Below are 24753 nucleotides of genomic sequence, written 5' to 3' on the forward strand. Positions count from 1 at the left end.
AAGCATTACGTCTCCTTCATCTTTGATTAAATCGACTGGTAGTCCATCTTCTCCTGCCACTTTCCCCGTTTCATGTCTTGCAAGGCACTTCTAACTTCATCTCTAGTTATAGAAGGAGCCTCTCTAACCTATTCAGTGCTATTTCGAATGGCGGTATCGTTTCTGCTTTGGGTACTGTACGTCAGTATAGAATTCTTCCGCTGCTTTTACTATATCTTCGAGATTGCTGATGATGATACTCTGCTTATCTTTCAGTGCATACATCTTGGTTTTTCCGACGCCAAGTTTCCTTCTCACTGATTTCAGGCTGCGTCCATTTTTGCTGCTTCCTCAGTCTTTCTCAAGTTATAATTTCGAATATCCCTTATTTTCTCTTTGTTGATTAGTTTTGACAGCTCCGCGAATTCTATCTGATCTCTTGAGTTGGACACTTTCATTTTTTTGCCGTTTATTTATTAGATCCTTTGTTACTTGGGAGAGCTTACCTACTGGTTGCCTTGGTGCCTTACCTCCACCTGCAGTTGCTGCTTCTGAAGTCAGCCTAGTTACGGTTTCATTCATTGCCTCTATGTCATCTTCATCTCTCTGTTCTAAGGCTGCATATTTGTTTGCAAGTGCCAGTGACCTATACAGAAACTTCTTGAAAGTGGGGCAAAAGACAAACGAAAAAAGGCAGATCGAGGACAAACCTGGCTTAACGTGGCTCTACATCATTTATGGTCTGCGTCTTAGCAGCGATCCTAGTGCGCTCGTCCCCGTCGTTTCTTGTCTTCCGCTTCATCCTGCTATTGCGTGTCTACAATTTAACTAACGTAACTAACTGGCCCAATCTTTCACGATTTGTAAGCAAGCTGACATACATTTATACTGCTCTAGTTCACTCCTGAACCTCTGCGTTCTGCATCCGTGGCGCGCAGCACAAAATGCGCACCCAAACGGTTGCACGAGTTTCGAGACGACGCGTGACAGGAGAGAGTGTTCCGCCGTGCCCACTGGTGAATGATGCACGTACGGGCATCCTCGGTAGTTCCAGATATTTCCTTTTTTCGCTCTCTCTCTCTCTCTCTCTTCGCAATTCTTCTTTCGTTTTCTTTCTTTCTTTTTCTCCCCCTCGTACGGGCCGCATCGATCGGCGATGCGCAGAAATCTGGCGAAAGAGGGGCGCGGTCCAGCAGCAGGCCGCACCACTACAACGCGGCGGCGGGGGTCACGCGGGCCGTCGCCGATGGGATTAGCGGACGTCACTATACTCTGTTTTCAACAAATCTGTGCAGCGCAGCGTAAGCTTAAGTCGGTGACAAGCTAAAGATGCAGTGGCTGAGAATGCTAAGAATGCAGTGGCAAATGTACCGTCGTCTCAACGACAATCTGTATAAATGCGCCAACCAATAACGCGCCCTCGTTTTCGTGACGTCACGGCAGGGGCGAACTTCTATTGGCATCTCTCGGGAACTACGCTATGCAGCGCGATAGCACCGCGGGAAGGTGCTGTGCGTTTGTGTGGGCCGACCTCACACTGATCCATTACGCTTATTCACATACCGCCTCAGCAGCAGGCTTTTGCAAGAAGCTTACTGTTAAGCAGGGTATGCGGGAGCGGACTTTACTCTGGGACAACCTAAGAATTGAGCAGAAGCACCGCTCACAAAATTGCAGTGCACCTGCTCGCTGTGCTTCCGCACTCCAAAGCACAGTTCCCGAGAGACGCCGGTAACGAAAGAAGTACGCCTCTGCCGTGACGTCACAGAAATCAGCGAAAGCAACTGACTGGCACATCTATACAAACTCTCCTTGAAATCCTTATCGCAGTATACGGGTTTCAAAGAAGAGATGACGGTTATTCGCCCATTGTGCATCACTGGTGGTTCCGTGTAGTTTCAATTGAGTCAGTGTCTCGCAGAGGACGATCAGTGGCGGTCAGACGAGGATCGCTTCTTCTTGTTCTTCGCTCTGGTTGGATAGCGCAATCCGTAGCTTTGGCTGCACTGCACAGAATTTGTGAGGCGGAATATAGGCAGATGGTGTGTGGGTTCTGCTGCACTCGTGGTTCATCCATACCTGATCTCAGCTCCTTTAATTCTCTATACCGATCGAAGGAATCACTATTATTAGGCTAAATATGCACTGTACTACGTAGCTGTATATTAATTCAGTTGCCTTAATACCCTCTAAACAAAAAATAGAATCAATTCACGCATTGGACGGCCATATGTACTTGTTTTGGTGACGATGAGGCTGAAGAGATGAACAGTCTGACCTTGTCAGTCATTGAGAAGAGAGAGAGAGAGAGAGGGAGAGGGAGAGAGGGAACGAATGGCATGTCCGGCGTACTCCGTTGTACGAGAAGTCTTCGCGAAAGGAAATGTCATTATTGATCCCCATAAACTGATGAAGTTGTCAGGGCTAGAAGAAAAATGTGAAAACCATCAAGACGACAGGAGAATAACATTTCAGCACAGGGAGTGGTCCTATGCGCGCATGCGCCGGAGCAGCTGTGCAGTTGGAGTTTTGTGATATCGTGGTTTGCTCGGTGCTTTCTGTATTCTCTTAAACCACTTCCTTTACCTTCTGAAAGAGAAAAAAGAAAGAAAGAAAAGAAAACGGCGAGAAATAACAGAGGACACGCACAAAATCCAGACACAATGCGCAAGTTTTTCAGTCTTATTAGCACTTTATTCCAGCATCCGCATGGCGTACACGCTGTACAACAGTTATGCACATAGACTGCGAGAAAGGGGGCTTGGCATGCCGTGAGTTTCGCCCTCAGTAGACTGCGCTAAAATAGCGCTTTATTGTCAAAGCATTTGGTGTTTGCCATCGTAAAGCGTTCCCGTATACCTCCTCCAATGGTTTTGCACATGACCAAACAAGTACTCTTAGTACATACTGGACATTATTTCAATTTTGTCCGGCCCGAAAGTCTTCTATCTATCTAGTAAACGATATCTCTCTGCGAAATATATAGCTTGACTCTGGTCACACACCGACTTGCAATCAAGGCACTATTAGATGGGAAAGGACACTCCTTACACTTTGCGTGTGCTTTCGCCGCACACAGTTTATCCGGCACCTCACGTACTATAAGGGAGCAGATGAACGAGTAATTGAATGCGGAATCAAGGAGAGGAGTTTGGGACAGGAAGCGAGGAGAAACTGCTGTATCGTGTCAAAACTAGTCACATATTTTTTTCTTTTTTTTTCGTGCTTAGGTTCTGTAACGAAAGTCTCAACGGAAGCACATTCAGAAACACGACCTTCCGTTTTGCAAGCCAGGAGGCAAAGTTCACGGGACGCCAAGCCCATTTCCCACTGTTACGGCTTCTCTTGTGTTTGCTGTCAATATACATCTCTGGCAATACGGTCAACACGGGCGTTATACACGCGACCTGCTTCACCTTGCGCGGCACATCGTATTACCGAGGCAACGTTAACGAGCAACCAAAGCTGCGTTCTCACCTTACTTGTCTCAAACGTGTTTTTCTTTCTTTTTTTTTTCTTCGTTCATCGTCTTCATTCCCCCACAAAAGCGTGCAGGGCTATCGTATACTATATACAAGGTTCGTTCGTTTGTATATTATTTGACGCCACATATATGCTTTTTTTTGTGTACATATGCCTTGTCGCTTTACATCGCGAAGTACGTCGATAAAATCTCTCGTGACACGGCCGATATTATAGACTTCTCGTAACGTGAGTGTAGTCAACACGACTGTTTAATAGTCGCACAGAGGAAGAGTCGGACTATATTTCGTGTACGTTCACTTATTCAGTTAGGTTTTATCGAGAGGTTCCTTATTTCGCACCCCAGGCCGACCCATTCGCGAAGGATTTTATCGGCGCGTACCTTGCGATGAGGGCTATACGCAGCAGCACGGCAAGTGTCTCACTATAGCAGCTAACTATGTCAGCACATGGGCTAGAAAAGACACGGACGACGCGAAAGGCGATATCTTGAAATGAAAACGTACCTATATATTACTACCGCTGTGTACCTTTGTGGTTCCATTTTACTGTCTAATAGATAGATGGTATGGTACACTACACGTGTGTATGATACAGGATACAGTGAAAGAGAACGAAGTTTTCTTACCGTGTTCATTGGAGCGACGTCGATTGGTTGCGCAGTGTCACTGTCGCACGGGTCACGTCTCGCCTGAAACGTTGGTTCGCGAGAAGCCAGCGCTAATCTTCCCGTGCTCTCTCGTCTTACGCGTAGTGCACGACACTTAATTCCTTCGTTTTAACACTGTGGATTCTACTTTCGACCGTATTCAATAGGGAGTTACCTCAACAATTGGCGAAACAAACTTATCGCCGTTCCAGCACCATGACTATCGGCATATTCTCTCAACAACCGACGGTGGAAGTGGATAATCACTCTGGCGAACAATTCGAAATAGGGTCGTGGTTATGGAAAAAAAAAACGCTTGATAACATCACTCAGCTTATCATGTCCTATATCGTTGCATTCTCTCACCGCGACAGCAAATTACTCGCGCGCTTTAGCTAATTGTATAATACGTCAATGAGGAGACCCAGTTCATCTGGCGCGTTCAGACACATATACGTCGACATTTTGTCGACAGAGCACAACGTGCATAACAAGAAATGGCACATGCAGAGTGACAAGAAGAAATTTTTGTCAGCAGAAAGAAAACTTTGGGGGTGTACCGATAAGTGCTGCATGACAGCGCCAACAGGCGTCCGTCAACTGCCAGCATCATCGGTTTTCGACTGTCATTGTCGTACACATTGAGGCTCGCACCAATTCCGGAGGCAATTTTTCAACATCATACCACTGCTAGTGCCTTTTCGTCGACCTACACATCCAGCGAGCAACTACAAAACTTCTGACATCGCCCACGAGAGCCAGATAACAATCGGGATAAACAAACAACCGTACGGGAGTACACATAATAAAGCGCGCACAACTTTTCTTGTGGAAGCTCGCATTACCGACAGACGCAACTTCGGTATCTTTTGTACGTGTTTTGGATGGAACATAACAATTTAAAAAAGAACACTTTGGCTACAGTTGCACTGACGTCTGGGCGCTTCTACGCTCAGTGCAGCTCTGTTTCGCTTGCGCCCGCGCAGACACATCAACAAGAAATTGTAACGACTACTCGAAGCATCATCTTGAAGCCCAATGCGACTGATTAGGCATTTGTATCTCGAAGCTTTATGTTCACATCACCACCATGACTTATTAACTTGTTTATTTAAATTGATCAATGGATCTATGTATTGTCATTCTACATTAGTGCTATATCCACGTCTTGCTAAGCCCGTTTAATCAAGCCGTTAAAAATCGTCATTGAGCATTCGATTTGACCAGCAACGAACACAGTGTAGGCACGATGCAACAGAAGCGCTCCCTTTGACGGAACTAGTACAACGCCTTGGTTGTGTGGTTGCCGGTGGCTTGCTGCTTCTCATACTTGTTCACCAGTGAACTTTTTTGCTTCGAGGCACAAATAAAAGATACTGCTAATATGTGCGCACAGTCTTGTAGCTTCACACTAGAAGCGGAGCCGCTTGCGCGTTCGCTGCATTCAACCAACGCACCCCGAAGACATCTTTAACCCCTTCAAATCAAGCCGAAGGGACGAGAAGACCACTTGATAGCCTTCGCATTGACGAACTCGAGTGGACACGGCGGCCTTTAGTCTGCACCGTGAATACTACCAGTTAAGAGAAGGAGATTTTTCACCTGAGGGACACTACCTCGATGTACTGTACTGTTCGTCTCTACGACGGATGTACACACACGTGTTCAGGGAGAAAAGGTCGAACTCACACTTGAGGGATACATTCAGCGGTCACAGTACGTATGTACAGACTATGTAGACTTTCTTACCAATGTGTACACGCGGTAATGAGGCACCAACTTCAGTGAGTTCAAACAAGGCTCAGCCACAGATACGGGCATCTACGAGAGAATGTCGTGCAATCACACACATGAATTCGCTTAGTTTCTGTATAGCGACGGCGCTGTATACGTCTCTGTCGTTAGATTGGCAACCTATTGGCAGAGTATCGAAGGACTCTGGATGGCTTGCCCTCTCACTTTGCAGACAAAAGCGAGCTTCTAAAACGCGGTCTCCTATATTGAGAAAGCCATGTTGGCGGCTTGGGTTATACTCTCCGAAGAAAGGCTTGTTTTCAGCGACCAACAGCAGCGCATGAAGTAGTGCCAATGTAAGACCAATGTTGCGTCACATTTGTCACGATGACGTAGGCCCTCGTCGGGGCGCGCGAGCGCCCAACTGCAGGCATAAATAAAGTTTCTCCAATCCAATCCAATCCACGCACAATGACACGTGGCCGCAACATTGAACTTACATTGTCCCCGCCTCCAGTGCTGCGTGAGCCGCGATAAAGTGCGGTAGGAATTCGGCACCAGTGCGACATGCCCGGTACTGGTCTGCATACACCGCTTGCGCGACCTTCAAAGGCGCCACCACCTAGATTACACAGCGAACGCGTTTGCTGTCAGAGCGCGCTGACGTCAAACAAGTGGCCAGACATCCCGCAATGTCAAGCGGTGACGGCGAGAAGCAACGCCTTCTGGATAATAGAACGCCTGTGTGCTTTGAGCAATGACGTCATGCGGGACGGCCATCCGCTGGCTTGCTGTTCTAGCTTTACAACCCGCTTAGCCAGCTTATCCTTCTCCTGCTCTAGACGGTCTAGTTGCGACCCTAGCGCACAAATTCTACAGATAAAAACTTCCCCGTTTGCTTCGCGTACCGACTCAAACCGGGTTTCTGCATTTCAGTGGAGGCGACGCTTAGCACGATATATATATTTTTCAGAGCATGGTTTTCAACACGCTTTTGGTATTCGCGCGTGACCTCGCCGGTTAATGGGCGCAGAACTTCCGTTATCTCGAAGTGTGTTGTCGCAGTCGTTAAGCGACGTCGATCGCGTTCACGTTTGCGTCAACCTCAGCCGACTTTCGTGACGCTCCCGCTCCAAGCACGCAGACATTGTGTGATCAATGTGGTATTGCTTTGAGTTTGCTGTTAGCCACCACTGCCGGGCACCGCATTCCAAATCTCATAATAGCCTCTGCTCGAGTCATTGGTTCCTCGCACCAGAAGAAGATAAAAAGAGAGATACATAGACATGACTGTTTGCACCTATCCGCGTTTTACGACTTTCAGATTCCGGACAAGCGTCGCAAATGTCGTGTCGTTTTTCGACGAGTCCTTGCGAGTTTTAGTTATGCGGGTACTACATTGTTTCCGGGAAGTTTCTCGTTACAATCGACACCGAAGATAATTATAATGGCGCGCAAACCTATTCGCAGATAGTGCCCTTCGCTCGTGTCTGCTTCCGCTTTGCTGAGCGCCTGAGTGTGTTGTGCTCGGCGTCGCTTAAGGGCTGATATTGACGCGGCGGCGCTAGACATTGTTCGATGATATGTTCACGGATGCGTGTTTATCTTGAGCGTATTTTGAAGCGAGTGCCAGACTCGCCTGAGTCACTCGGGCTTAAATGTACTCAGCGTGTATACTCATAGCTTTCGCAGTCAAGTCGCCGTGGCCATAACTTAAGTAGAACACAAAGACGCAATGTTCGTCTATTCACAGTGAATCAACCGTTCCAAGTGAAAGCTTTGAGGGTTTTATAAATTGACTTTAGCGATGTTAACGTACGCGTAGGTGAGCGCTATGTCACGTGAGCAGAGAAACAATAGAGCCGTCGAAGTATGTGGTCTTGCTTAGTGTGGTCACGACCGGGGCGTGAACTCGATACTTGCTTCCCATCTCGTTCGTGGTATGGCAAGAAAGGGCACTACTGATTTGTCAGCGCGGGGCATGGAAAGGGAGTCGCGTGCGATAGAATCTTAAAACAGCGTTAAGTTTGTCATTGAGGCTCTATCTTTCCTGTGTCAGTCCTTTCATTCTGATAGGTGTCATGAAATATGGATGTTCTTCTGATAGCTATCATTGAGACGTTTAGCTCATTTTTAAAATCTAAGATGACAGGCAATGAAATTTGCAATGTAATGTAACTGAACGTTGCATTACTTCCGACTTCCCGATGACTTTACCTGGATAATATATAATATAGCTTTTTTTCTTACCCGGGCATGAGGTTTGGGGTCAGATATAAATAACGATTAGAAAACATGGTATAATTATATTAAAAAAAGAGATTTCGCTTTCTATTCGACTGTATTTGAGTAAACGGGTACTCTCAGGAACTGTAGTGAATCTTAGTGAGCCTGTGCTGAATTATTCATCGTGAATTCAATGCGCAGTTTCTAAATTGTCGAATGTTTCACTTGGAACGGTGTGAAATTTATTTGAAATATCATGAAGTCTTACGTTTATCGGAAGCTCTAAGTTCCGTCAATTGAGAAAAGACGTTCAGCGGAGGCCGATCGACTTAAGGCTGCACTTGCTTCCGATTTTCGTTTGATGCTGGACGACCTCTGTGAACGTGGCGAAGAACTTCTAGCCGTAGCCAGCAAGCACTGGTGCTTACAGATGGTGCTGTAATGGCGAGACCGTCTGAATGTAGCTCACAAAAGCGGTTAATATAAAGCCGACTCGAACGGTCAGTTATCAGTAATGTAGCGCGAAAATTTACAAAAAAGTAAATAAAGTAGTTATACTCATTATAGTTACAACATTCATTAAACTTATTACATATTTATTGAGGCGATCATATCGCGGCGATTCCATTTTCGCAACTAGGTTGAAGCCGCTAGATAACCAGGTTATATATTACCGCATGGACGTTTCAGAAACGTCTTTTGTTTCTTCCAAATAGTACAGCTTATCACAAGCGGAGGCAAACCTTGCCTGAAATCAAGCGATTCCAGCTACAGCATCTACATAAAGGTTTCGAGGTTAAAAAAAAAGGCGCCATAAACTACGGTATTCGCTGCGACATCCTAATAAAGTAAGTAAAGCAAAGGCAAGCCGCATAAAGTACAAGCGTCGGACGCAACCAGAGGCCGTTGCAATTGCAAGGATTGTTGTGCTTTGGTTGTATTCCTTTCTCATTATCAGCCACACCGACTTCCATGAAACTAAAAATAATGGCGAAGCTTAGCTAACTGGCGAAGCTTCGCCAGTTAATGGCGAAGCTTCGTCAGTTGGCTAAAGCTTCTCCAATAATGGCGAAGCTTTAGTCAACTGTTAACGCCCGTATGAAGAGGACTGGAATGCGACTGGAGCTCACTCTAAATGCGATCACTAAAAGCCATTGCAATACAGCAGGAACACAACCGAGAAATAATCGATCGCGTTACACCGGTCCACTTTCTGTTATGGAAAGGCATCGCTGATATTCATGTTACCGCGACACGTAATGAAGCGACTTGAAGCGTCAAGGGTTAGAGTAAAACGCATAAATGAATAGACGTCAATAGCGCGACCTCGCCATCCTTGAAAGCGCTTGCATAACAGTGCATAGTAGTAAGCTGTGGTGGCAAAGAATGCACCGAGGCTTTATACAACGACTCCATAACGTGCAGCTCGCACAGCTGTACACCTAAAGACACCGAAATCGCCACTTCTCCCTTCTTATAACCCCTCGTATACACCCATCTGGCGACAGCTCACTCGCGCATGCAACAAGTCATAACATCTGGTTCTTTCTTTTGAGCACAGGCGGATAAAGAGTGCTCTTCGAAGAGATTCCGAGCAACATTACTTCTGTTTTTTTTCTTTTCTTTAACGGACATCCTCCGAAGACCCCCACTACTTGGACAGAAAAACCAAACAGTTAACAACCACGGTTTTTTTTTATGCGCAGATATAATAGTTTATACAGTCCTTCATTGCGAATAACAACGTGAGAAGGAGCCCCAAACCAGGAATACAAGTCCACAGACGAGGCCTGCCTCGCCATTGGGCCGTTTTCTCCCGGGAAGGACGTGCTAGTGGAACGCTCCTCCGGGTGCTTCCCGATGAAACGAGAGGGCGTGACGGGTTCTCGCTCGCTCGCCCGGAGCTTCGCACCCGAGCCTAAGCATGGATTCGTCGACACATACACAGACGGCATAGGTTTTACACCCCGGGGAATGGGTTGGCAGCTACACGGTTCACGCGAGTCGCCCTCAGTTGAAGCGAGCGATAGACAGGCGTCTCGGCAAAAACAAGAAGAAATAAAAAAGAAAGAAAGCTTTCGGGATGGCGGGCGGTCTTGGTGATTATGGCCGCGAGGAAGGCTGTGGGCGACATCTGTGGAAGCTTACGTGGAGAGACCTGGGCTAACAATGCGTGGACACCGTACCCTTATAGAAGAGTACGTACCTTTGCGAGAATGAATACGTAAGCAGTCTGTAGGGTGTCCATAGACGTTTGGTAGGGTGCTTTTGTTGCTCACAGACTCGTTGCCTTTGGCTATGCAAATTTCTTGCTTGCTTGGACCAGCCATTAAAGAGTCTCTTTTCGTAAGTCTACTTGTGGTTCATAACTTCCTAATGCCTTATATAACTTCCTAAGCCATTACTTGATAAAAATGCTTAGGGACAGCCAATATGCCGTCACTAGACGTTGCCTCATGGAAAACATCTTTAGACTTTCTACAGACTGCCTAAATGAATTTAGTCAAGGTAGCACAGGGAGAATTACGATGACTACGCCTCTACAACGAGATGCTTGAACGATGTTCACGAATGAGTTGTGCAGACCGGAGGGGAAGTAGAGAACGGGAGAAGAGGTGACGCGGAGGGAATGGGGTCATGACCATGATCAGTCCTTCGCACCGTACGTAGTCTGAACGTCGGAGTTTTACCTCTGTTTGAAACGAACCCGCGATCTGCGCAGGTGCGTAGAGAAAAACACGATGCATTTTTTTTTTTAATCAGCGTATATGCGGAGGCTCAACAAAAACAGAAGGTAAACCGTTATGGAAGCTGTGCTGTTTCTGGTCCTCGGTTTCTATCGTTAATACTTTTGCTGGAAGCAAAAATGATGCAGTGTTTCATTTACTTATTGTTATTAAAGAATCTTTTATATCTATAATTTGTAACCACGACAGCACCAATATTACTGGATGTAAATAAAGGAACTATTTAAAAGAAACATCTGAAAATAAAAAGAAAACAATGAAAGTCAGCTTTGAAGTGGATATCTGAGCTGCAGTAAGAACAAATTTTCATCACGCCAAAGTGCCGTGTTTCTTTTTCTTGCCTGCTGCAATAGTTTTCAACAATTGATTTTAGAACAATATATATGTGGCCCGGCGGGACGCGTTTCGAGTACTTACTGTACACTTGCTCAAAGGGCGGGTAATTGCGCCTACTAGTTTCCGTAGCAGTAGCCACTCGGTGTAACACACATTCCCGTTCCTATAGCAAGAACACAAATGAAGATATACAAAGAAGCATCCGCGACATCAAAATAAAGCGCACAAGAAGCATCACGGTTATAACAACCGATGTCATTTCCCCGAATCCCTTAGACATATGTTAGTGCTGATGCGATCTATTTCAGATTCGATACCGCGTATTTGCCAGAGGACAAGGTTCGCTAATTTTGCGTCGCTCTCGCCGCTTGTGCGCTTGTCGCTCAACGAGATGTCAAAACACTAGCAAAACAAAATTAATGTCCGCGCCTAGTGGGCTCAAGATAGAGCAACAATTCAGCCCAAAATCAAAGCGCACTTACTGATGGCCCGAAACTGCGCCGATCGTTCTCTTTTTGTGTTTGTGTGTATCAGCTTGATAACGACAAGACACAGCGTCTTATAACCAACGCATAGGCGAGTTATAATAGCGCTGTTTTTTATCCATGTTAGAACCTTCTCAGCTTCTAAAAAAACTCAGTAATCCTAGCCAGAAAGCTTGGGGACCGCTTGTAAGGCGCCAAGCTTATTATTATTTTTTTTTTCAGGCGGTTTACCCTAACTACTCGTACGCGTGTCCCGGATGGCTTTAGTATGGTTGCTTAGGATGACGAACGGAAGAAGTAAAGTGTTTGCTCTCGTGGATATCCATGGGTAATAATCTGAAGACGTCTGCACCACGCCACGTCCACAAGGGGCTGGAGCGACAGACTGATGAAGAGGGAAGCTCAGTTCCGACTGCCATTGTTCCACGTGGCCCCCTTTCGCAAAGCGAGGCACAGAGGCCTCGTTTCGATGGCGCTGACCAACAGAAACGCACGATACGGAGAAGAGGACGTATAGATAGATGGAAGAAGCGAGCTGCTGGAAGACCCCGACCTGACACGAGAATCGAGCATTGCTTCCACCTGACGCACACGGAGGATTGGAAGCGGAGCAGGGGACGCATTTTTTTTCTGTGTGTGTGTGTCTCATTCTACACGCAACGGAATTTCCTTTCTTCGCGGCCTTGGTCGCGAGCGCGAATCGCCTCCTCAGTGACTAAGCAAAGCACGCAAGCGAGGAGACGTTAGAGGTACAAGCGTCGCGCTGCTCACAAACGTGAGACAAGGTGATCGGTTACTCCAGCTGTGTGGGCAGCCGATAAATCTCTGGGTTGCTACGAGGCGATAAAGACAGAGAGAAACGGCGTATACTCTTATCGTTTGCAAAAGGCGCGTGAACACTGTAGAATGAGCGCCACGTTGTACGCCTAAACCTCATCGACAGCTGCAGGAAACGGTCTGGTTGCTTGTGAAACACACTACCAAGTGGCCTGCATACAAAGGAGGCCTACCGCAAGGCCGCTGCAGCATTAACAGGCTTTGAGATAATCCGCGATCTTCACCGTACTGGTTTCCTGCATTGCGATAAGGTGGCATCATACTTTCTTTCTTCCATTTTCGCCACACGTACGATGATACGTGAAGCCATCGCTAACGTATCGACGCCGAGGCGCTGCACTTTTCCAGCACTTAAACACCCTACGAAAGGACCTCACTTCGCAAGTTTGTGGAGACCGGTCACGCAGCAGTCACCGCACTTGTAAAGTTGACCCAATGCCCCGACTTTTCGAGGCGATGTCTTCTGCGCTGCGAAGTCTTGTCTCAGAAGCACATGTCGCGTTGTGCCAATCGTGGTCGATGATTGGCCTGTCACCGCGGTCATCGACGACGCGTCCCCTTTCTTTCTCTTCGCTCGTCGCGTCACGTCTGTTCTCAACGGCACACGTTGCATACGAGCTCCTCCAAGCGTTGTAAGCGTACGGCTGAACAGCCTTCGCGCCCTGTATCGTTGAGGAGCAACGGGCGGTTTTCCCAGTGTGGCACGTCCAGAATCGCGTGTATCGTACGGGACGCAGACCCGCGACACGTCGGAGATTGCGGCAGAGGACACGCGTCATTTCCTGTCCCATCGTCACATTGCGCGCACACTCGAGGAAAGTGGAGAGGGAGGGTGCACAGTGCGGAGAGCGTCTTCATCGGAGCCTCAGGGATTTGATGATGTCGGTGCAGCGCACCACTTCGTACTCGAGCAGGAGGCTGCAGGTGATGAAGACGAAGTAGAGGAAGAACATGACCATCGCCAGGCCGACGTTCATGCGCCAGCGGAAGAGCGCGATGGTGATGATCACGAACAGCAGCATCATGAAGAGGATGAAGATGGAGCAGGCCATGCCGCTGCTGCTCACCTTCACAGGCCCGTATATCATGCACGACAGCAGCCATGGCAGCGGGAGCCTGCGCCACATAACGCTCACATAAGCACCGCGTATACTCATTGCACGCACAAGAGCACAAGAAGTTATGGAGTCGAAGCTCGAGAACGAGACAGGAGGAGAGACACGAACGAGCGTGCCTGTCATCGGGTCCCATGCCTTGTTATCGCCTTTCAAGTCAATTATTTAATACCAGCTAGTCTATTCCCAAGCAGAGAAGGGCAAGTACTTATTGACGTCACCGCAGCCGCCATTTTGGCGCAGTGCAGAGTTGCATCGTTAATACTATCGGCTTATTTTCAACAGCACCATGATATTTTAAGAGGACTCCGATATTACGGCTGTTATATCGTGCGAATGTTTTATTTCTGGAATTACAGCCAGATTCCAATGTGAAACTGAAGTGAGTTAAGCACATACTCAGGAAGATCCATCCTTACGTTTCCACATTCCTTCATTTCACGCGGAAACTAAAGAAATATATGCTTCTCGCTTTCTCTTGAGCTCTTTCACCAAATTTTTGTTTTGGGAAGCCACAGTTACTCCTACAAATATATGTGTGGCCTTCAGAATTTATCCGACCGGTCCTTGGATGCTGGCGTATTAGTGACGCCTGTTTAGACAAGCGTTCGAAATTTCTCGCCGGGGCGGGAAGAGCTTATCTGCACGTTTGTACAGTTATCAACCGGGCAAAAGGGAAGGGAATGTGTTCAAATACCTTGCCACGACTGGCTGAGGCACGGGCTTCGCATTCCCCGACTTTCGCTGTGCTGAACTCGGCAACAGCCAAGCCGAGGCGCAGCCGTATCCTAAAGTCAGTGAATGCGAGAGCGTGCTACGACAGCTGCGCTAAGCGAGTCGAAGGAACAGCAGGGCACTCCGTTAATTAAATCGGTGTCAGAACCGACGCTCGCTGAACTAGGGTCGTGCGTGTTTTTTTTTTTACACGTCACATGTATCGTCGCAGTGCACAACACACACGTGCCCGTTGCTTTCAGCATAACGTGTAAAAGCAGAGTTCGTAGTGAATGACTAGATGCACAAACAACGTGTGTTTACAAGCTTGAGTCTGTGCAGTAGTAGTAGTATACACGGCAGGCATGCACAAACAGGGAGCTCTACGCTAGGTTCGCAACTTGAATAACAAATAGGGCTCATTGCGATCTCTTATCTGCGGGGTTATTGCACTATAATACGCAGACACTGTGTTTTAATCCAGATATTTTGCTCTACGGCTACTCTCTTACCCTTCTTTTCTTTATCTCTAATACCTTTTTCGTGAGATTGGTTGGGGGGAGGGGGGGGGGATGTGCGCGTGGCGGACTCTAAGCACTCTGCAGAAAACGATGGCAAAAAACTGCAGCAAAAACGCTTACTGTTGCGTAGGCATGGTCACTGAACTCGGAACAGACTTGCTGAACCGTGAGCCGGCGTTTTGTTTTGCTTGAAGTGAAAGCGGGGTGTAAGGCGCTCGCGTGCAGCTGTCTCTTTCTTTGTGCGTGTGCACTCACAAAAAAAAAAGATGATTTAAGGAAAACAAACCCACGTATTCTACGAAGCTATTCCATACGAGACTTAACTATGACCTAAGGGAGCACTGAGGCGAAAGTTTTGTGTCCCGTCCTTTTCTTATTTCTTCTTTTTTAGGTAGCTGTCGACTCCATAACCACGGTACAAATCACTGATCAATATTCCTCGAAAGCGCCACTACAGCGCCTTTCATGCAGCGCGACTTCGGGAGGAAAATGAGTCTACTTTGTACTCTACATTTAAAAAAATTCGCTTGCGCGGATACGTGGGATGGATTTTCTTGAAAAAAAAAATGACAAACCAAAATGTCGGCTTTGATCCACTTTCACCCCGGATTTTAGCATAGAGATGGTTTATGTAAAAATACGAAACAAAACGTATTTGGATAGGTCTGTTCATTGGCCTACCATTTCCGTCCTATTATCTCGTTTTAGTTTTTTGTTTTTAGCTAGATATGAATTTTTGACACCTGAACCACGGTCGGCATATATTCTCGCATAGTACCACTTCACCGCACAGCGCAATGGCTGTCGTGCTGCCGCTTGTCGGCACACGCAGCATGGAACTGTAACGCGAATTTCGCCAGCACCTGAGGGCTAGACTGCCTTGCCCAGTCCAAAAAGCCATTATAAATGTTACGTTTGCTTTGTGCATTCCTGCTGTACCTTCGATCCACAGCGTGCAAGAAACCGGAAGGACGGGCGAGGGCTCTCGGAGCTCGCTTCTTTTATCGCAGCTCGTTTCTTTTTCTTATTGCGATAGCAATTATATGAACACTCCAAGCGCATTTCTGGTGTCGTCGTCGCCGTCGGCGGCGCCGCCGTGATGTTTCGTATCCAGTCAAAGGGCGCGACAACATCGTCGCCGCGCGCCGTATGCTGTATGTGCGAGTGAAAGTGTGGGAGGGTGAGCCCACGATGGCGTTATATCCTGAAAGCGATCTGCAATGCGGGCAGAGCGCCTCGAGTGCTGATAGCTTCGTGTGCGCTGTGTTCTCGTCGCTTAGTTCGCGTTGAAGCGAGAGAAGGGCGATTCGCTCGCTGCTGCTGCCGCACTTTCACATCCCAGCGTTTCGAAAGCGAGTTTCAGTGGTCATCGAGGGAGATGTGTTGATGTTTTCTTGTGCTCGCGTCACACCATGCTTGTTCATTTAGTTAGTAAGCGAACGTTTACAAGTTCACGCGGCTGAGAAAACTACTATTCTGACTTCGTATAGCCGTCTACTAATTTGCTATCGCGATTAATGATTCACCTTTTGGGCAAAAGTGCGACTTTTTCTTGCGTTCCAGTTGACACGGCTTTCTAAAAGAGAACTTTGGAACACACACGTGAGTTGGCACGCTGGAAGTGTCTGGTACACATGTAGTGTTTATTCCGGATAAAGTTCTGCAAAGCGGTGAAGCAGTGCCGGCGTGTTCTTCAGCGCGTGGCAGCGATATAAAGCTGGTGAGAAGGCGCGCATGGGCTGTTGGTTGGACGCCTGTCACGAGGCAAGTTAGCTCTAGTGTCACATTCACTACAGCTACGGAAGTATTGTCATCATCATCATCATCATCATTGTTGGACTAGACGATGTGCATGGCAGGAAAATCGTCTCTCCTTTTGTTTTTTAAAGAACCATGTTTCGAGCTGAACGTACGCGACATACGCTCGCCAATTTCCTTATTAGCTCCAGACATCGAAAGTCGAATTTTATTTGCTACAATATTTAATTGGAAGCCTATTTTCGCAGGGGGGCGTTCTTAATTGAGCACTTCATATTGTTGCTTCGCTGAGGATGATGTCAGTTCAGCAAAACAGGGCATGTCGAGGTCAGTTCCATATTGTGAAGTTTCCTAGCCTCCTTAGTTGCAGGGGCTGCACTAAACGTGTGCGTAAAAAAATTGGGTTATCCTTATTGAACTGCGATGTCCGGCAGCCACAGCATCGTGAAGTCTTTGGGAAGTAAGACAGCAAGAAATGGCAAATACAATCTTTATAATGGCTTTTGGGACAGTAACGTACAGTTCTAGGACATTCAAGTAAAAACATTAGATCGAACAAACCAACAGTAATCTTGCCAGTAAACAATTGTAAACTTTGTAAATGTAGTCAAAATTTGAAGCTCTTAAGGAAGTTTTTCTGACTGAAATTACAAGTAAACATCATTACACATTGAAGACAAAGCTTTCTAGGTTCTGTAAGCGAAATTATGCAGATAAACACACCAAAATTAGTTTGACATAACATTCGCGCGGAGCCATGTGCACGTGCTTCACGTACTTGAGCAAGCTTCATAAGCGCGTTACATGACAACGAAACACTATTGAGCAAAAATGTAGCGGGAAATGACTTGGAGCAAGATATTAAACAGCAGTGATTTCTTGCAAGAAAATTTGGGATGGTCGAGTGACACGGGACATTTGGCGGTCAGTCACCCTGCTGTTGAGCCGAGTTACGCCGCCACTCATGCTTCCAGTCTGAACCTTAGAACAGAAGGATTGGTTTAGAGCTGCTCGCAAAGTGATAACTCGGTTCGACACGTCCTTGGAAAACGAGCTGTAGCCAGGCGAGCGGCAGTTCGAAACAGTAGGTGTTTCTCCGACGTGGCGGCGCACAATAGCGTTGGACTGGTTACAAGAGGACTCACCCAACGGCCACGTCGAAGATGTTGCTTCCGACGGAACTGGACACGGCCATGTCGCCGAAGCCCTTGCGGGCAACCAGGACGCTCGTGATGAGGTCCGGAATGCTTGTGCCCGCCGCCAGGAAAGTTAGGCCCATCACCTGTCAACGTGCACGTGGGTTACTTACCCCGGAAAGCGATGGCTTTCTACGTTACCGCGCGTCGAATGGTGCAACGTGCGAGGCCCTCCATTAATTTGTCGCTAAGTACGCGGATATATTTAAATTTCGGCCTCATGGTTTTAGTCACTCTGTTGTTTTACCAATAGCAGCCTCTATTCTCCCGACAGCCGGGAGAATTTCTGAAACCAATTTCTCCCGGCACTCACCTCCTATTGGCACTAGGAAGTCACTTGATAAAACTGCCGGGATAAATTGCCTGCAGGTTCGCCCTTACCTAACCTAAGCTAAGTTTCCGAGAGCCAATAGGAGGTGAGTGTTGGGAGATGTTGCCTTTACGATGCCTTCACAAACTGATCCATATTCGACAAAATACTGCATTGTAAATGTAACAGTTCGCAGTGATTACGCGTGCTGGCAGCCTTCCCGCTTTGAGGCGCTCATAAAGATTAATTTGCTTAGAAAGTTAGACGAATAAAGTCAAACAAAGCGTACTAGACAAAATCGACAGAACGTCTGAAGCTACAAGTACGATGATTAGAATAATGCAATCGCCAACCATCGTTCCCCCCACGCCTGTAGCAAGGAATGAATTCGGAGAGAGCATCGCGGACAGCACGATTGAAGCCAAACGTGTCGGCCCAGCACGTGATCGCACGTCAGAGTGTGCGGTATAGGTTTTAGCGATCCCTATCCGCAGGCAGAGCTACGACAACGACGGAGTGTGCGCTTGTTAAGGCTGGCGGGCCTGCGCGACGCCAATGCTCGCGCCTGGTTTATTTCCTTCTTCCACCGCGAGGCTCCACGTTCCCTCGGTCGTTGAACGATCGGAAAGCACCAGAGTTTTCTCTGGGGTCTAAGCTTTTAGTAGAGACACTCAATAGAGTATATAACGGACAGGGAGACACGACGAAGTCGCGCGCACGCGAGAGGGCGCCTATGTGTGTATACCTCGGTGGGGATGCCTAGCGTGTGGCCGACCACGGTGGCCCACCAAACCATGAGGTAGGAAAAGATGGCGATCCACGCGATGCTGCCCAGGAAGGAACCGGCCACGAACTTCACTTTCTCCTGCAGCGTTAGAGGAAGAAGAAGAAGAGGACACGGTTAGAAAGAAACAACCAACGCGTGATGTTGCATGCGAGAAACGACGTCGAGCTCGCTCGCTCGCCGAGGAACCGGGGCTTTACGGCGAGACGGTCAGAACTACTCTTCCGAAGCTCCGGAAGAGATCTCGCGCCACTTTCCGCGTCCGGGCACGCGCACTCCTACCAATGCATCAGCGGGGATACCGCTGCAGGCTCTACTGTCAAATGGCGAAAAAGGGTGCGTTTGTTCGTTTCCTTTCTTCCCAGTCTTTCTTCCTTTTCAAGGCACAGCGATATACTTGCGAACTAGACTCAAAGAGGAGAACAGAAAAGCAGAAGGCTGAAAGAAAGTCGCCAGAAACCCCCTTATTCATGGCTCTGTCACTTATGCCGATATTCTGCCGCCGTTGCACACATGCGGCTCCGCATCTCCTGTCGCCGTCCCTGCTTTTACTTTTTTTTTGTCCCGTCGTTTCTTTTCCCTCTTGAAAATGTTTTTCAGCCTTCGACGGGGTGCTGAAAGGAATATATTTCCTCAATATAATAGAGCGTGGGCGGAGCGGAGAAGGCAAAAAAAAAACAATAATAATAAGGCGGGAAACTTCTCGCGCATTCTGCGGGAGAAGTTCTCTTGCGCGCGCGCGCGCGCTGTCGACAGCGAGGCGCGGAAAGTGAGAGAAAAAAAAAGTTTTTTGTCCCCCTTTATAATATGGTAGATAGCGCCGGCGGCGTTCTCTGTGTGGCGAGCACTAGGCGAGGCGGCGTTAAATTATGCATTCGGTTTGCGCCGCAGCTTCTCATGCAGCTCTCGCGCGTTCTCCGTGGGGCTTCCGGAGCTTCCTCCTTTGTTGCCTTGCTTATGTCGCCACTGCTTATGATGGTGATGCTAGCGCATTTTTCTATTTATTTTTTTATTTATGTATTTTTTTATCGCAGAGAATCACGCATCCCAAGCCTTGTTGCAGGTCAAGCATGACCAACAGTGGGAACGTGCATTACGCAGATTGCCGTTCGTTGGCTCCCACCCCAATACTACCGCCTGCCAACCCAACGGCAACACCCCCCCTGCCCCCCCCCCCCCAAGAGAGCAACATCTAGTAAACGTACTGTTTACATTCGTTTACAATGTCGTAAACAAACAAAATAAAGTACGGTGTGCCGACGGGTGCAGCTGTGTCAGGCAGAAAGAGACCTGCATGTTTCGAAACTTCGAGAGGGCTTCAATAAAACATTGTGCTTTGCGTAGTTCGAGTGGGTTACCACTTTACGCTCGAAACCCGAAGGGAGTTACGAGTGCAGTATGCGTACAGTCGTTGGTCGGTTGTCTTTTGCAAACGCGCACTGTGGGCGCCGAAAGGCACTGGTCGGGAGTATGTCTCGCAGCCACTGCATGTAGATGGTGCTTATGTAAAGTCGGGACAAGTTGCGCATTGACTCAAATCGTAGACCGCAACGGCGAAAGAAAAGAAAAGGCAAAAAGAGAGATTGCCAGCGTAATAGAGGAGGACAAATGGCGTGAGAAACAGCAAGGACTTTTGCAAGTTCCAATATAGTTGATCTTTTGTGAACTTTTGCGCATCCTGATAGCATTGGACGTCCTGGCAATTGCATCTCATGCGCCCACTTTGGGCGGAAAAAGCGTAGAAGCTGGTGGTCTAGATGCGAAATTGACGCCAGTCACCAGAGAAAAGTTTTGGCTTTTTGCTTCGTAGTATAGTTAAGTTGACTAGTGCAAAGAAATAAAATTAAATTTTAGAGTATTAAATGCCGAAACAACGACCTGGTTATGACGTACGCCGTAGTGGGGGACTCTCGGACTAATTTTGTCCACCCAGGGTTCTTTATCGTGCACCTAAATATAAGCTCAAGAGCGTTTTTGCATTTTGGCCTCGCAGAATTCGCGACCACCGCGGCCGCGATCACACCAGCGTCCTCGAGCTCAGTGGCGCAGTGCCATAGCCAACTAGGCTGCCACAGCAGGTTCCCAGGCTATGGTGCAGCATGGCAAACTAGCAGCCCTTATTATAATCGTCTTAATGGTTTCAATGACGTGACTCGTTTAGGAGCCCATTAAACAAGCAACTCAGCCTGCAGTAGTGACAACTCCAGTATGCAGGGCGTTTGCCCATGTAGACACTGGCCAGCTTAAGCAACTGGCGCGCAAAGCTCCACTTCCTGAAATCGACGTGCCCGAGTAAAGGCCCCTAGCCGAACTATGCGTCTTCTTTTTTTATCTCTTTATCTTTGCCCTCTAGCCAACCACTATTCATCCCGCCCCTTCCAGTGCAGGGTAGCAAGCCGGAGACTCGTATCTGGTTGACCTCCCAGCCTTTCTTCTCTTTCTCTCTCCTTCGCGTGCTGTTTTCACTGTCAGCCTTGTCTCTCCAATTGTATACCCTCATTCCCTGGTTCATCCTGTAGAATAGCAAACAGGGCGGGGGGAAGTTGGGAGGGGGGGTATTCTCTAAGTGTCCGTCTAGTGGAGATGGACACTTTCATGCAGCAGACGAAATGGACATGTCCACTAGGTGAACACTTACAGCTTAGCCCGCCATATCCCCTCACACGACGCTAGTCTGAGTGAGCGAGGTAGAGAGAGAGGAAAAGAAAGGCAGAGAGGTCAATCACACGACCATCCCATTTGCTACCCTTCAAATGGTGCAGGAGCTAAGATGTGAGTAGCAATAAAAGGAGAGAGAACAGTGAGTGTGTGCGCTTTCGAAGGTGCCTTTCAAGCCTACAGGTGGTCGCTAAGGCCTATCGACTACAGTAATTCGGCTGTTGCTTTCTGAGCTTGCGACCAATGTGGTCACAGTCCATGGGCCTTCGTCACCGAGAATGACTATGGGTGATCTCCCCCTGTGGCCTTTGTTTTCTGACACGAGGGCCGGCCTCTGAAGGCCAATAACAATCGCTCTTCCCTTTTCCGTTCATTAAGCCTTTGCGACAGCCTTATTGCGACTGAAATTTATCTCGTGTGTCCATGTTAGCGCCCCGGGTGTACAAACTCTCAGTTCACTTTTGGAAAAAACAAAGCGCGTAGAACGAGGGACAATGAAAAGAAGGATGACAGGGTATGTGAGTCAGCAGCGTACTGCTGCAGCACGTATTTTCACAAAGAGAATTGAATCACTGGCTCACAGCCCATGCACAAATTATTTGTTGGCCGCAAGCGTTACGAGAGAAAAAAAGAAGCTGTTCCTTTAATATTGCTGACGGAACGCTTCACGCCGCACATCTCGTCAAACATGATAATGTCTTCAACAATGTGGTCGAGTGTAGCAGAATTCAGCATGTTGAAATGAAATGAAGCCAAACTGAGGGTGCAGGAACTTTCAATTTACCCGAAGCTCAATTTGTGCGGTTCTTTTTCTGGCCATGGTACTTCACTGCCGACTGCCGTACTGTATTCTTTGTCATTACTTTACTTTAGCCTTTGTAATCTGTCGTCTTGTTCTTCCTTTCCCCCTTCCTTTCCTTTTTCATATAATTAATTTATATGTTTCCTTCCCGACTTTTCTAAATAGTAGGCAGAGGTTTTGCCCACTCCTGCTGCAGTTGTCAGCTTCCTGCTGTCACCGCCTATTGCATATACGCTTTCAAACTAAGTAAATAACAATAACATGGGACAGAACCAGCAAAAAGAAGTCGCGCACTCAGATGCGAACACCATCACTCGATTTGGTGTATGATACCGTTGTAGCTTATGTGTTTCAGCGATCGCTCAGTTGTAGTAAACCAGCGCACGTGGCCTGGCTTCCTTCCTTACCCCTCGTCCCTCATTCTACATATACGCGCATCTTCCAAAGTGAGCCAGTCTCGTCCAATTTCACTACTATGCTGTTCGCAGACCACAAAGGAGGCCAGCGATGCGCGCACTCACCGGCCTGCGTACGTCGGGCATGGTGAGCCAGAGCGGGAAGATGATGGGCGCCAAGACGACGTAGTTGAACCGCTCGCGCCACGTGTCCGGCCAGGCGACACTCAGCGGTTCGTTGGTCTCCTCGATCGTGTCCGGGGGAAGCTCCTTGGTCGCCTGCTGCGTGTATCGCGGACGCACACACGCTCACACACTTTTCAAGTGTTCCGCGAGGCACACGCCGGAGAAAACCCTGAACATATATATGCGCGCCTATGAGCAGATACCCTCTCAACCACATGTGCGACGGTTGAAAAACACATTTCTAAGGCGCACGCTCGGCGCCGGTAACGAACACGAACACTTATTCGGTGTTCAGGCAAGGATTCTCACACACTCTCTGCTATAGTTGATGTGCAAATAGTTCTTGAGTTGAATAATTATACGTGGCACTCTTTCTGTCATAGCGAAGGAACAAGAACAACCTTGTCTTAAATGCAATATTCGGTATTTCGTTTCCTATCGGCGCACCGTTGACGTCGTTTCCATAAAGTCGCCGCACGTTTTTGTTATTCAGTGAGTAACAATTTCGGCGAGAACAATTTTGGATTTTTTTCTGCAAACCAAAGATGGCGAGTACTTGCGTCGTCGTAAGTTTCACGTCGTCCCCAGCGCTGACCGCAGGCTTGCGCTAATATTTAGGTAGAGTATTCTCGCGCTCGAGCAGCAACTGCGGCGGAACATTGTTGAATACGTTTCGTATTCGGGACCCTAGTTAAGCTAGGGTCAATCGCTTAGTTCGGCGAACTTTCCACGCCAAGCTTCGCAACAAGTCGCGCGGTGTTAATCAAGGCTGCGAAATCTCGTACCTCTGTGTCACTTCGAGTTCCAACAAGGTACAGATCGTTTCAGACGTTTGTATTCTGTCTAAAATTATGCACCCGCGTGTGTGTGTCCCTCATAGTGGCAGGGACGCACTCTAACGCTATAGCGTGGGCTGTTTTCGTTCTAGGTGACTATGTGCCGTTAGCTTACCACCCAACTATCTTGTGTCGAGGAGGAGGAGGAGGAGGAGGAGGAAATAAAGAGAGAAGGCAGGGATGTTAACCAGAAAGGCATCTGGCTGGCTACCCTACTCTGGGAGACGGGAAAGCGGGAATAGAAAGATAAGACAGAGAGAGGGAGGGGAGGGGCGGAAAGCCGCGGTGAGCTCGCGCACGCACGCCTGAGCGAGTCAAAGACGTTCACCGGTCGCCCTCAGGCCGGTCGCCCTCAAGAAAGACAAAAGAGCCTTCATAGCTTTGTGGGCCGACGAGCGATAGGGACGGCCTTCAAGTTTGAGTGCGTTTGCGTATACCTATGGTACACCTGCATAAAACGAGCACGCTGTATACCCTTACCACGGCCTGCGCTGCTGTGGCGCTGTTGTACCCGGAGTCCGGAAGCGCTGTGGCGATGGCGTCACCTGCGGCCGGCAGGCTGGCCGTTTCGATGGACTCTTGTATGGGTGCCGGCCGCTGGTGCAGGATGGCCACGCCGCCTCCGCTCGCCGCCGCCATCTTCTCGCTCAGGTTGGACGTTATGGACGAGTCGCTCTGCACACGCCACGCACGCTCCATTATTATCGTGCCTATATACATTTATAGTTGACCTGTCCTTGTGGCGCGCCCAGAACAATATGTTACACATGCTGTTACATAAAGCACTGCTATACATGAAGCAGTAGCGTGATACATATTACATAGGTCATTATTATGATACATAGGCCATTATTCTTGAGTAGACTACCGGTGCGCAAGCACTTTTTGTGTTCTTTGTTATTTTCGTCGTGCTTATAGCTTCAAGGAAGGAATTTAGTAAGTTCTTTGATTGCTTTGTTCATTGATTGAGTGACCTTTCGCTTCGAATCCTAGAATATCAAG

The 24753-nt window shown here is 48.0% G+C and overlaps 1 protein-coding gene across 4 annotated transcripts in view; it reads right to left on the reverse strand.

Moving 5' to 3' along the window:
• Positions 1–2664: 2664 nt before the first annotated feature.
• Positions 2665–24753, reverse strand: part of Nckx30C (solute carrier family 24 member Nckx30C) — a 268006-nt gene continuing 245917 nt past the window's right edge. For all 4 annotated transcript variants that reach the window (XM_065432890.1, XM_070531731.1, XM_065432745.1 and 1 more), the window contains 5 exons: positions 24232–24426; positions 22856–23011; positions 18836–18955; positions 17730–17866; positions 2665–13592 (listed from right to left, as the gene is read on the reverse strand). In XM_065432890.1, the coding sequence (XP_065288962.1) occupies positions 13331–13592; positions 17730–17866; positions 18836–18955; positions 22856–23011; positions 24232–24426 (870 nt within the window). In that variant the 3' untranslated portion in view covers positions 2665–13330. The remainder of the gene's footprint in view (positions 13593–17729; positions 17867–18835; positions 18956–22855; positions 23012–24231; positions 24427–24753) is intronic.

The sequence above is a fragment of the Dermacentor albipictus genome, chromosome 1 (assembly GCF_038994185.2).
Source record: "Dermacentor albipictus isolate Rhodes 1998 colony chromosome 1, USDA_Dalb.pri_finalv2, whole genome shotgun sequence".
Taxonomy (NCBI): Eukaryota; Metazoa; Arthropoda; class Arachnida; order Ixodida; family Ixodidae; genus Dermacentor; species Dermacentor albipictus.